This window comes from Lagenorhynchus albirostris, chromosome 17, assembly GCF_949774975.1.
Source record: "Lagenorhynchus albirostris chromosome 17, mLagAlb1.1, whole genome shotgun sequence".
Classification (NCBI taxonomy): domain Eukaryota; kingdom Metazoa; phylum Chordata; class Mammalia; order Artiodactyla; family Delphinidae; genus Lagenorhynchus; species Lagenorhynchus albirostris.
Genome location: NC_083111.1, coordinates 44,627,518 through 44,639,870, shown reverse-complemented (window position 1 = coordinate 44,639,870; position 12,353 = coordinate 44,627,518). Strand labels below are relative to the sequence as shown.

The 12,353-nt window shown below is 35.6% G+C and overlaps 1 protein-coding gene across 3 annotated transcripts in view; it reads left to right on the top strand.

Annotated features, from left to right (window-relative positions):
• Window positions 1-12,353, top strand: part of STK3 (serine/threonine kinase 3) — a 322,689-nt gene that overhangs the window by 71,448 nt on the left and 238,888 nt on the right. For all 3 annotated transcript variants that reach the window (XR_009536406.1, XR_009536407.1, XM_060127883.1), the window contains exon 4: window positions 2,673-2,787. Coding sequence is in view for 1 of the 3 variants with exons in the window: in XM_060127883.1 (XP_059983866.1) it covers window positions 2,673-2,787 (115 nt within the window). In the remaining 2 variants the exon portion in view is untranslated. The remainder of the gene's footprint in view (window positions 1-2,672; window positions 2,788-12,353) is intronic.

The following is a 12,353-nucleotide window of genomic DNA, read 5'->3' as shown; positions in this document are numbered from 1 at the left end:
TAAGATGGCTGTTCAGGTCTATCTGCTTAAATATTTTTCTAGGTTAAAATTATTGAGGCCATTTTTAATGATATAGAATTGTTGGACTTTGATACGTTTGCTTGATTGTTTATTAGAATGGGCCACAAAATATTTTTTGAAGAGAATTTTACCTTTCCCCCAAAGGTGTTGCCTTGACTCACCCCCTAAAGAGAGCTAGAGCTGCCCTTTTATGTAGCTGCCCAGATTAGAATCTCTAATTTTCATAGGAGCTGCCAGTCCTACCCTTAGAATTGTTGATTACTTAGTGTAGATTGTAAGGTAAAATACGTTTTCTATGTGCTTTTCAGTGAACATAACCTTCAACTCATTGCTAATTTAACACCTTTGAAAATTTTGAATAAGAAAATTAATATTTAAAGAAGTTTCCTGAAGGATATGTCATCTGTCTTCTGGAGCTAATCTTAGCTGTGGGTGTATATCAAAGTCACCTATAAAGGTTTTAAAACATCTGCTGAGTTAGAAACTCCAAGGTGTGTGGTCTGGGCCACAGGTGATTCTGATGCACAGCCAGGTGTAAGAGCAGTACTTCCTATAAAGGTTTCTACACAGGCACTCATAACCCAAAGAAGTGTATGTAAAGAAAGCTTTTTTATGTTTCCCGTAAGTTGAAGTTTTGGCTCTATAGATGAGATTCATTTGTAAACAAACACTTTTAAATGGTTTAGTGAATATTTATGAACTCTTAATAATACTTTCCATTCCCAACACCTAGCAAAGTTGAGTGTTGTCTGCAAATATAAGGTGTGAGATGGGGAGTAACGAGAGATGTGGGTAGAGAGGTAGACTTTGAAAAGTCATGTATGTGATATGAAGCAGTTCTGTCTTTTTTTCCTTTGGTAGTGGAGAGCCATTGGAGCTTTTTTTTTCTTTTTTTTAATCAGGAGAGCAATATGATTAGCCTACTTTACTTTTGTTTTAAAGGAAAGTTACTTGTCAGCTATATGGAGCATAGATTAGAATGGGGGAGAAAAAACTATGACAAGGAGACTGAAGCAAGTCTGTGCAAGAGGAGCAGTAGGGATAAAACAGGATTGAATTCTAGCCCTGTAGCTACCTGTTTTAGTTTAAGCCCTTAAGCTCTAACCAATCTGCTCTACCCTTGCCTTCAAGACTTAGTTAAGATTGCAAAGGCTTTACTGAGAAGTCTTTCCCCAACCGTCTTCTCTTAATCTCTTCTTTTGGTAGTCTCTTTATGTGGTCTTTTATAGTACTTTCCATTTTTCGTTGTTCTTTTTTGCTTGTTTGATTCCTATGTCTTATTTATCTTACACTGATGGCACTTTTCATGATAAACATGCCATTCTTGGTTTTTCCCTTGCCTTTGCTCATGGTCTTTCTCTTTTCCAAATCTTCTTATCTCTCTTCTACACCCATATCTTGAAGTTTTAACCTTTTTTCCATAATTCAAATTCCACCGATTCTGCGAAGTTCTCTAGGTTGACTCTGCCATGGTCACTTCTACCTATGAGCTCTTGTAGTATTTAAGCTGTGTACTACTTTATGCTTCCTTGTATTTTTCATCTTTTTATGTATTCTGTGAATGTGGATATTCTGTCTTTTTGAGTTGAGCAAGATATTTTACACATCACTATATATAGCATACCCTTAATAAATATCAATTGTAATGGTCATTTGCCCCATTCTAAGTTTTCCTAAAAACAACTCGGCTATCAACATAGTTTATTCTGCTCTGAAACACATGAAACCTCAGCTCAGAAGTATTTTAAATTGTCAATAATTATAATTATCTGAATTTAAAGCAAAAAACTTATAATTATTTTTCTCTAGGATTTTAAAGGCCAAAATACAAGAGAATTAAAAAAAATTTTTTTTGGCCTCATTGAAATATAAAGTATTGAAATGTAAAGTTGAGTGTTAATATTTGACTGAATGCAAAATCCTTTAGAAAATTTATATATATATATATATTTTTAAATAAGTTTATTTATTTATTTTTGGCTGCGTTGGGTCTTCGTTGCTGCGCGCGGTCTTTTCTCTAGTTGTAGAGAGCGGGGGCTGCTCTTCGTTGCAGTGCGTGGGCTTCTCATTGCAGTGGCTTCTCTTGTTGCAGAGCACAGGCTCTAGGCGTGTGGGCTTCAGTAGTTGTGGTACGTGGGCTCAGTTATTGTGGCTCGCAGGCTGCAGAGCGCAGGCTCAGTAGTTGTGGCACACGGGCTTAGTTGCTCCGCGGCATGTGGGATCTTCCCAGACCAGGGCTCGAACCCTTGTCCCCTGCATTGGCAGGGGGATTCTTAACCACTGCGCCTCCAGGGAAGTCCCTAGAAGATTTATATTTAAAATGCTTTAGTTAAAGGAAAATATTTTCATTTGTTCCTTATGTTAAAGAGTATGTCCTTTGCCAAAACAAAGCTTTATTTTCTTGGGAATCACTCAAAACATTTGGACCTCCTCTGGTTTGTAATCCTGTTAAAATTTCATCCGTGAATTAAAGCCTAATTATACACAGTTGGTGAACCCTACATAGATACAATTCCATGTACAATAGTAGTTTACTCATTAAGTTTACTTATTGGAACATTATGAAATGTTGAAAATATTTTGAATTGGGATTAAGAAATAATTTTCTTTGGGAATTAACTGAGTTTAATTGTCTATGTATTTTTCTTTAGCCCATATGTTGTAAAGTACTATGGCAGTTACTTTAAGAACACAGACCTCTGGATTGTTATGGAGTACTGTGGAGCTGGCTCTGTCTCGGACATAATTAGATTACGAAACAAAACAGTAAGTATTTTTAAATTGTTTTGCTAATCTCATTTGTAAAGATTCATAGTTTAGAATCTGACTAGGTAGTGTTTTGTTACAAGAAAAATATTAGTGTGAGAAAAGAAAAGGTTTTTCTGTGTAAAGGGATCTAGTATGAGGTGTGAGAATCAGTCAAAGTCACAAATTTGCCATTTGTCATATGGCAAATATGGGAGTCATGATGGTTTAATTTATTTATTAGGATAATTTTTGGTTAGTCACCGAGAAACTACCATGGCACTCCTCTTCTTCACTTGGAATCAGTGTGCATGTTCTTTATTAACATGAGTTCAGTAAGTTATAGCTAGAATTTTATTTAAAGTTCATAATATTCATAGTATTTCTTTATCTTGTTTTTTGCATTATAACCTATGATTGGTAAACAGTTGAAGTTTTATGTTTCTGAATCTTAAAAACAACTGAAAAACAATTTTTGTCTTATTTTCCCAAATATTGTCAGGGTGTTTGAAAGTAATAGAGTTAGATTATAATTTTTTTTTCCTGGTAAATTCAGCTTTGTGAAATTTGTTTTTTAATAATAACTTTTTATGGCTATGTTTTTAACCCTCAGTAAAAGAGCTGTTTACAAAATTGTTTAGGCTAGCAGTGCACCTAGTTTCCTTGCATAATTTATGAGGACAAAGTGACCTTTTTAAAATCTGTGAATGACTAAGAATAATAAATCAGTGAAATAATTTGTAATTCCATGAAACAGTATCCCAATTACTATATGTCTTTATTACATGTAGTCAGACATGTTTCAGTAAAATACATTCAGAAAAATACTTAACTACTTGAGTCGATTCGTGGTTAACCAGAATCATTTTAAAGTTTGATTGGGGAAGTACGTTGTAAGTTTATCCTACTAATTTTTTTTTTCTGTTAGAGAAAATAAAGTAAATAGGATTTCTTTTAAAGGAAGTGAGATAGAAGTTAAAATAATCCCTGTTTTGACAAAATGGATTAAGTGATTTGTGACATTCCAATTATATATTTTAGAATTTGTATGGTGCTTAACTAACATTTATGTAAATCAGATGACTCCTGAGTGGCAGAACAATGCTTTAATTGAAGATAATTATACTCCAGTTAGAGAAGTGTTTTAAAACTGTTCCAGGGCTAAACTCAGTGTATTTGGTATTTAAAATTACCAAGTAGGAATATGAAGTAAAACTGAGTGAAATGGAAGATCTGTTTTCTTTATTTAAATGCTAATGTTACCATTTTGAGTACAGAGGAAGAATATGATCCAAGTACTTTATTTCTTGTTGTTAATAAATACAAACCGTGAAGGTATACTGCAGTTCTAAAAGCTAGATATGGGTGGGATAATTATCCTCAGGAATCTCCGTCATCAGTTATCAAAGGAAATATTTTATCCCATTTGCATTCTTTTTTAGAAGACAGAATCCACCTAACATGTTTGGGGATCATACATTTGGAATAGTCTAATTGTTATTCTCACGGACGGTTTCCCTTGGGCTTGGGGAGGCATGGAAGGGTCTGATTCCCAGATACAAGAAGAACCCAGAGCTGCACGAGATGGCTCAGGAGCTGTGGGTGTATTATCTCTGGGTGTTGCCTTGATAACAGCTCCTGTTAAATCTCAAGAATATTCTATGCTACTTATGCTACTTTTCCTTCATTTATGTATTATTTAAAAAGAGTACCATTGTTATGAAGGTTGGCAGTATACGGGGATATGTATCATCCTCTTTTTTTTTTTTAAGCACTGGAGATTGTAAATATTTGATCATTTTATAGGAATGGTCAATGGAGTGATAATCTTGATTGTTTGAATTTCAGAGGCGTGGCTGTTACTGATTGGCTAGCTTTCAAAAATGTGACCAGTGAAACAGTTGTCCTTGATCTATTAACATTCACTCCAGCAGTTAATTGTTTTCATGGTCACTAACAATCAATCTTTTTCTAAGAGTATGGGAACTTTTTTTTTTGGCTTTATATGCTCTTTTGTTACATGCTTTGTTGTTTCTTTCAATTCTATATACATTTTAAACAACACAAGGCATTCTTATTATTATTTTATATTGTCAGTGTTTATATTTCTACTTTTTATTGCTCTTTACTCTTTTCTGCATTTCTCAGTTGCCTGAACAGTGTTCTTTAGTGTTTCCTTATATATGGGTATGATGGTGTTAAGATCTCTCTTTTTTTTTTTCGGTATGAAAATGTTATCTCACTTCATTTTTGAACGATACATTTGCTGGATAAAGAATTGTAAGTTGGCAATTTCTTTTAGATTTTTTATTTGTTTTAAGAGGAATGACTCTTGGAAAACCACCTAAGTAACACACTTTTTGTAGAATTATTCTTGTCTTTGAAAGAAATCTCATGGATGAACTCTTCTGGATTTTCAGTTCGATTGCTATCTGTTTTTTGATCAGGTATTTCTTTGAAAATTAAAGGCACAGGGAAGAAAATCTGACTAAGATTTGTATTTTGGTGTTTTGGTATATGCTTTTGCCTCAACTGCTCCCCCACCTTTGAGTGTTTCCCCTACCCACCAGTCTTTGCCTAGTGAATTTGTATCCACGAAGGACCAGATCAAATATCACCTCCTCTTTGAAACTTTCCCTGTTTTCCCAGGTAGTTTCTTATCTATTTGGTAATTGGTTGATTAATGAATTAGGTAAGTCTTTATTGCATATTCACTCTTACATAAAGAGCACAATAAATTCTAGCTGCCATTATTATTCTAATTTTTACTGTTATTATTATCTTATATACTTTGACTGCTAGGTAGATTGAGCATCTTGTCATATGTGTACTGGCTCTTTTATTTCCTTTTTGTGCTTATCCTTTGCCTTTTGTTGTTGTCGGTGGTGGTGGTCTTTTTCTTACCAGTTTGCAGGTTTGCTTGACAGTTTGCTAATAGTTTTATAAGTACTTCACATTTCATTTTAAAAGTCAAGAAGCCAGTTATCTGATTGTCAGCATAGATATTAAGGAATTTCAAAATATCTCTTTCAGCGGTTTTATGCCCTGACCTATACTTTTCCTTTGGGAAACGCCTAGGAAAAGATAAAGGCATAGAATTAAGTTTGGGGGTTAACTAGAACTCCCAGTGATTAGAACTGAGCCTGAGTAGCAAAGGGTTGGGATTGGATTGTTGGCAGTTGAGCTGATAATGAATGGTAATTGTGGTAATTAATGGTAGTAGTACTAGGGGTAGGATGAAGGTGAAACCCTCCTATATTCCAGTGGGTGATAAAAGTTTCTCTGAGTCTTCTGGTTGCATTTAGAGTAAAAATCACTATTTGGTTAGTATTCATTGAATCTTTCAGTTTATAAGTATTGAAGGATCTATAAGTAAGTATATGTGAGTTAAATGCCTGATTTCTGTGATCAGACCCACAAACACAGCTCATGTCCTGGTATCATGTATGGTTGTTTTTTTTTTTTACAGTATTTAAAACCATCTTTTGAGCTTGGTGAAACCTATGTGTAGATAACCTTACTGTGGTATCCTGTACTTGGAAATCACATTTAATTATTAGTTAGCTTTTAGTCTTTAGGAGAAGAGTAATTGCAGTTGCTTTCCCCTACTGTAAGCCACTCAAGGGCAGAAATTTTTATATATTCATCTTGGAAATATTACAAGTGCCTGGAATAGCTACTGGCATGTAGCAACCTTTGATAAATGTTTGTTGAACTAAAACAGGATCAATTCCTTGGCTGCTTATTCTGTGAATATAAACAATCTTACTCATCTATTCACTGTTACATTTTTGTAGATAAATTGTAATTTGCATGGCTACTACTATTCAGTATTAATGTTGTGGGTTATTGAACAGATATGATCACATATACCAAAGAAAGGCCATAAAAAGTGTGCTTGAAGGTTTCCTTGTGAGGACATATTTTAAAAACCAATATATTTTATGTTAAATGCCATTTAACTTCTAAACACTTACGCATTTCAAGTATATACTGCAAAGTAAAAATAGACAACTCTGTGAAATTGAAGCTTTTTAAAGATAGATTATATTTTTGATTACAGGCTTTCAAAATGATCTTTACATAATTCTTAAGCTGTGCCTTGACATATGGAAGAAATAGAATCCATGTCTTAGACGTTTATTGTGTATTTGGAAATGTTCTAAGAAAACGCCTAAGGTTTGTCTCTCCCACTTTGGCCCATTTTCTGATTTGACCATTTATTTTAATTTAGCCTAGCACTGTGGATTTTAGTTTTGGCTCTTCCACAAACTAGTTTTATAATCTGGTGACTTCAGCTTCCTCATCTGTTAAATAATAAGTAACATTTGTACAGTGCTTTACATTTTACTTGGCAGTTTTATTTACATTTTGGTTGAACAGAAAGGTTCAAAACACATTTATTGATCTAGGCCTGGTGCTATGCATTTGAGATACAAATAACTCTAATAAATGTTGCTGTTGTTGCATTGTTTGCAGACTAGTTGAGGTAATATATACGTACAAAGCTAAATTTGATTCTATAAAGAGTTAGAGTTCTTTAGGGGCAGTAAAGGAGAAGCACTTAGCCTAACATGGAAGTTCAGTGAAAGCTTCATAGGAGAGAGAACCTTTAGCATGATCTTGGAAGAGGAGGAGTCATCTGTCATTAGAATCAGGCTCCACAAGAGCATGGTTTTGTCTTCTTTGTTCACTGATCTATCTCTGCTCCTTGGTCAGTGCCTGACATGCAGGATGCTGGGTAAATATTTGTTGTATGCATGAATGAATGAATGACTCAGAGAAGAGAGGGCAAAGGACATCTTGGGAGGGAAAACGATGATATGCTAAAATTATATTTCCGTCTTTAAGAGTCCAGTGTCATACTCCTAGATCACCTGAAGGAAAATGTTCCCGGTATCTGGTTTAAATGCATTTACTTTTCTCACACTTAATTGCTCAAAATCATTGTCATATATTAGTTTGATGGATCTATGTTAGGATCATGATCTTAGCACCATAATTTTTTGTTTTTCCTTTGTTTTTTTCATGTTGAAAGAAGCAGCATATGCCATCTTTATCACTTCACTAATGTCTTCTAGCTTCTTACTCATTTTATCTATTTCCTGGAATTTATGTGATTCTTCTTTGAGAAGACATTCTTTGGAGCTTCCTGATTTCTTGTTCTAATGTGGACTCATTGCTTTTTAGGTCTGCTGTAGAGCTGCATCCTTGGAATTTCTTTTCACTGGACTCCTGGGTTAGTGCCACCATTTTCTTGTATATTTCCTATTTCCTTGGTTTTTCACTCTTGTTTCATATTCTTCCTCAACTATCTTCTTCAAGGTGTAAGAGTTAAGAGGTCAACTGTTTGAATCCTTGCATATCTGAAAATGCCTTTATTTTGTTTTCATACCTGGTTGATAGTAGCCTATGTAGAATTTACATTGAAAGTAAGTTTCTCTCAGAGATGTGGTAGCTTCCCTCCATTTTCTTCCAGCAGCCAGTATTGCTAATGTTATACATACCTAATGCCTATCAGAGACTTATTTATTTGTAGGTCTCCCCCTGCCCCAGAACTTCTTAGACTTTTTTCTGTATTCTCATGTTTCTGATGTTGCATAAGGAACAAGATATTTCACGAGGATGTGCCTGAGTGTGAGTCCTTTTTATTAGTTATGCTCAGCACTCAGTAGTTCCTTTCAAATAAACACTTGTGTCTTCTTCAGCTTTGGAAAAATTTCTTCAATAGTTTCCCCCTCTGTTGTATTCATTGGATGGTGAAATCTCCTGAATTTTATTCTTTTTTTCCCTCCTAGATTTTCTGTCTCCTTTTTGGCGGTGGGGTAGGGGGTGAGTTTTTTTCTACTTTATTTTCTGACTCTTCTAACTGAAATTTTTATTTCAGCAGTTATATTTTAATTTACAAGAACTCTTATGTTTTTGATTATTCCTTTTTCATAACATCTTGATGCTTGAGGCATGGATGCAAAATCTTTTCTAATCACTCTAAGAAAAATAAGTTTTGAAAAAATTATTTTCTGTTTTCTGAATCATCTTTATTTCCACCGGGGTTATTGTTTCAGTTGCTTGATCCTGGTGTTGCCCATGGCAGGCTGACCACCAGAAAGGCTGACTAGCTCTCATCAGAAGCATTGGGACGATGCTTTTTGCCTGGCAGGTATAATGTTAGGATGAACTGGCTGGGAGCTGGCTTTAGGGGCAAGTGCCCACAGAGGTGGTTCATTCAGTTTGTTAGCCATTCCCCTCCCCTGCCTTTTTTGGGGCCTGGGGATAGATGCCAGACTGCATGTAATCTGTATGTATAGAGTAGGGATGAGGAGCCAAGTGTCGTTCTGTTTTCTTCTTTTCAGCTTCCATGGGAAAGCTAACCTACCTTTTCCATTCCCCTTCTCGCTCCTGCCCTCCCTACACAATGATTCTAACTTGGAGCCCCTTTGGTGTTTACTTGGTAATCACTCCTTGTGTTGCAGACCCCTTCTTTGCCTGCTCTTGCCTGTGACTCTTCATAGAAATACTTCCAAATTTATTATACTCTCCTGTGCTGTTTCTTTATTTTTAAAATTAATTTATTTTTATTTTTATTTATTTTTGGCTGCATTGGGTCTTTGTTGCTGCACCCGGGCTTTCTCTAGTTGCGGTGAGCGGGGGCTACTCTTTGTTGCGGCGTGCGGGCTTCTCATTGCGGTGGCTTCTCTTGTTGCAGAGCACGGTCTCTAGGCGTGCGGGCTTCAGTAGTTGTGGCACACAGGCTCAGTAGTTGTGGCTTGCAGGCTCTAGAGCGCAGGCTCAGTAGTTGTGGAGCACGGGCTTAGTTGCTCCTCGGCATGTGGAATCTTTCCGGACCAGGGCTCGAACCCATGTCCCCTGTATTGGCAGGCGGATTCTTAGCCACTGCGCCATCAGGGAAGCCCTGATTCTTTTATTAAAAAACTTTTTTCTATCAGTTTAGTTGTATTTTAGAAGGAGGAAAGACAAATTAAACAAATTAACTACAAATTCAGGTTAGTTTTTGAACCTGAATCAATGATATCTCCTCTTTCCCATCCCACCTACCTCCCTATACATACTTTTATACTCTTAGGTGTTTAAATTAGCACAGCTACTTTGAGGAGTACAGTTTGATAATCTATTGTACAGTTGAATGTATAAGCACCCTAGGATCCATCCAATGATTCTCCTTTTCCATCTGTACCTTATTCTCCTCTTCTGTCTGCACCTTACAGAAACCCTAGCACAATTGGTTAGTGAGAAATGTTCCAGAGTGTTGTCACAACAGAAAATTAGGAGCAAACTTAAATGTTGATGAGCACTAGACCCGGGTCTAGAGAATTGCTACTGTTCTTTGAGTCTCCATAGTTTTGTAGCTCTTTGGTGAAGGCAGACTCTGAGAATAGCATTCTGGTTGAAACCTTTCAGGGTATCCAGCTGTGCAGGTGGAAACGACATTAAAATACTAACTTAAAGTTTGTGTCTTAAAACACAATAAATGTCCAGTTTGTTATATACGAGAAATTATTGTCTGCTTTTCCCAGGATGAAATATTGATATATTCTGTGATTGGGTGGGGAGCAGGGGAGGGGGCATTGAGGGAATACAAAATAATGGAGAGGAAGTTCCAGACTGAAGAGAGCAGTTCCTAAGTTATGTATATTTATTTACCTGAAGGCTTGTGGTGGACTTGTTATTTTATAATGGAAATAATTGGGAAAGTCAGGTTTATTCAGGTATCACTTTAGAACTGTGAAGGACACATTGAGACCATTCTTGGTAAATTCTTACCGATTGTTAGTTTTTTTTTTTGTTAGTTTTATAGCAGTGATTCTCAACTCCAGTGACAGACGTTTGATAGATATTGTAATAGCTATTACTGTAGTACTGGTATGTGCCAAGCACATTATATAGATTATTGCATTTAATCCTCGTGTAAGGACTGAACAACTATGTGAGGTAAGAACAATTATTGACCCATTTTCCAGATGAGAAACTGAACCATAGAGTGGTAAAGTAGATTAGAGGGAAAGAAAGGGTTGAAATTATAGCTGACTGCTAGAATTGAACTGTAGAAGTTAAAAGCATAGAGTCTGGAGCCCAGAATGTCTTGAATTCTGGCTCTGCTACATACTAGTTGTGTGAACTTGGGCAAGTTTCTTAACTTTTCTGTGACTCGTTTTCTTCATTTGCTAAATGGGATAAGAAGACTACCCTACTTCATTGAGTTGTTCTGAAGATTGTACATACGTAAAGTGCTAGGAACAGCACCTGGTACAAAAGAAGCCCTATATGTATTTGCATTGTTATCGTCATCATCGTCCTATCTTCTCACTTACATAGATGGGAGTGTCTTTGCATTGTGTACATTATCAGATAACGTGTTTGGGTGGAATAATACAGAGGACTATGGAACCAAGGACAGAATCCTAACATTCACCATTGGTACCTTGAATTATCATTGTTAACGAGGGAGGTATGTAAGCTCTGTGAGATAGAGCTTACATTTTTAGGTACAGTGAGAGTTTCTTTAATAGAATCAGGCAGTGCTATTCAGAATATACTAAGATATTTTATTTTAGTGCCCTTAGAATTAATGCCTTGTACATAATAGTCTTTTTGGTAAATGTTTGATTTGTTGTATTTTAAAAATATATATTCTGCCTTGATGTTAATTATGTACTACTTCAGACAGGTTTTTTTTTTTCCCTTAGTGAAGGCGTACCAGTTTCTTACTGATTTAAGATTTATTTGGAGCTTCAAAGTTTGATATTATTTAATCGTTAATAATAGACATCTTTTTGATATGTGTGGATTTCTATTCCATAAAGTGCTTTTTAGGGTTTATATTTGCCTCTGTGTTATTGGACTAATTCATGTTTGACTTTCCTAATCACCTTGTTGCATGTTCCCTCTTTGTGTAATAGATACTAGTTCATACGGGCTTTATAACTCCACATATATTGAGTGCTTTTCTGTTGTCTTCTGATCTCTTTTTCAGGAATCTTTTCATGTGGGAAAGGATTTTAAAATGTCTGCCCACTGACCATTTTCACAGTAGAGTATCAGTTCTCTTTCTCTTCAGATCAAGGGATTATAAGCAGCTTGTGTATATGTATATTTACATATGGTGTAAGTAGTGAAAGCTTTCATTTTGAATCACTAGTTGTCGGACTTTGTGATAGATTATTAATTTTTTTTTTTTTTGCCAGACATCTGCAATCCAGATTTCATGAAAGAAAACCCTTCTCTGCCCTTTGGTATATAATAATGGCTAAAATATTCTAGTTATGTTTTCTAATGTATGTACTTTGTGTTGAGCAGATTTTTGTTTTTCTAGAAGAGTCCCATAAATTTTTTATTGTTTAAAACCTTGACTATTTTATATCCTCAACCTTCCTGTTTTTGGGTGGGATGAGATAGAGTGGTGAGGGGTGGAAGGGAGTTACTGAGTTGCTCTGTTGTTTTTTCCAGTGTTTTCCTCATGTTGAATACCTAAGGGCCCCATTAAATGTATGTATTGTTTTTCCCAAGAAAGAAGGAGTAAGAGGGAGAGAAATTTTGATTGTAAAGCAGTTGGAGTCTGAAGCTTGATG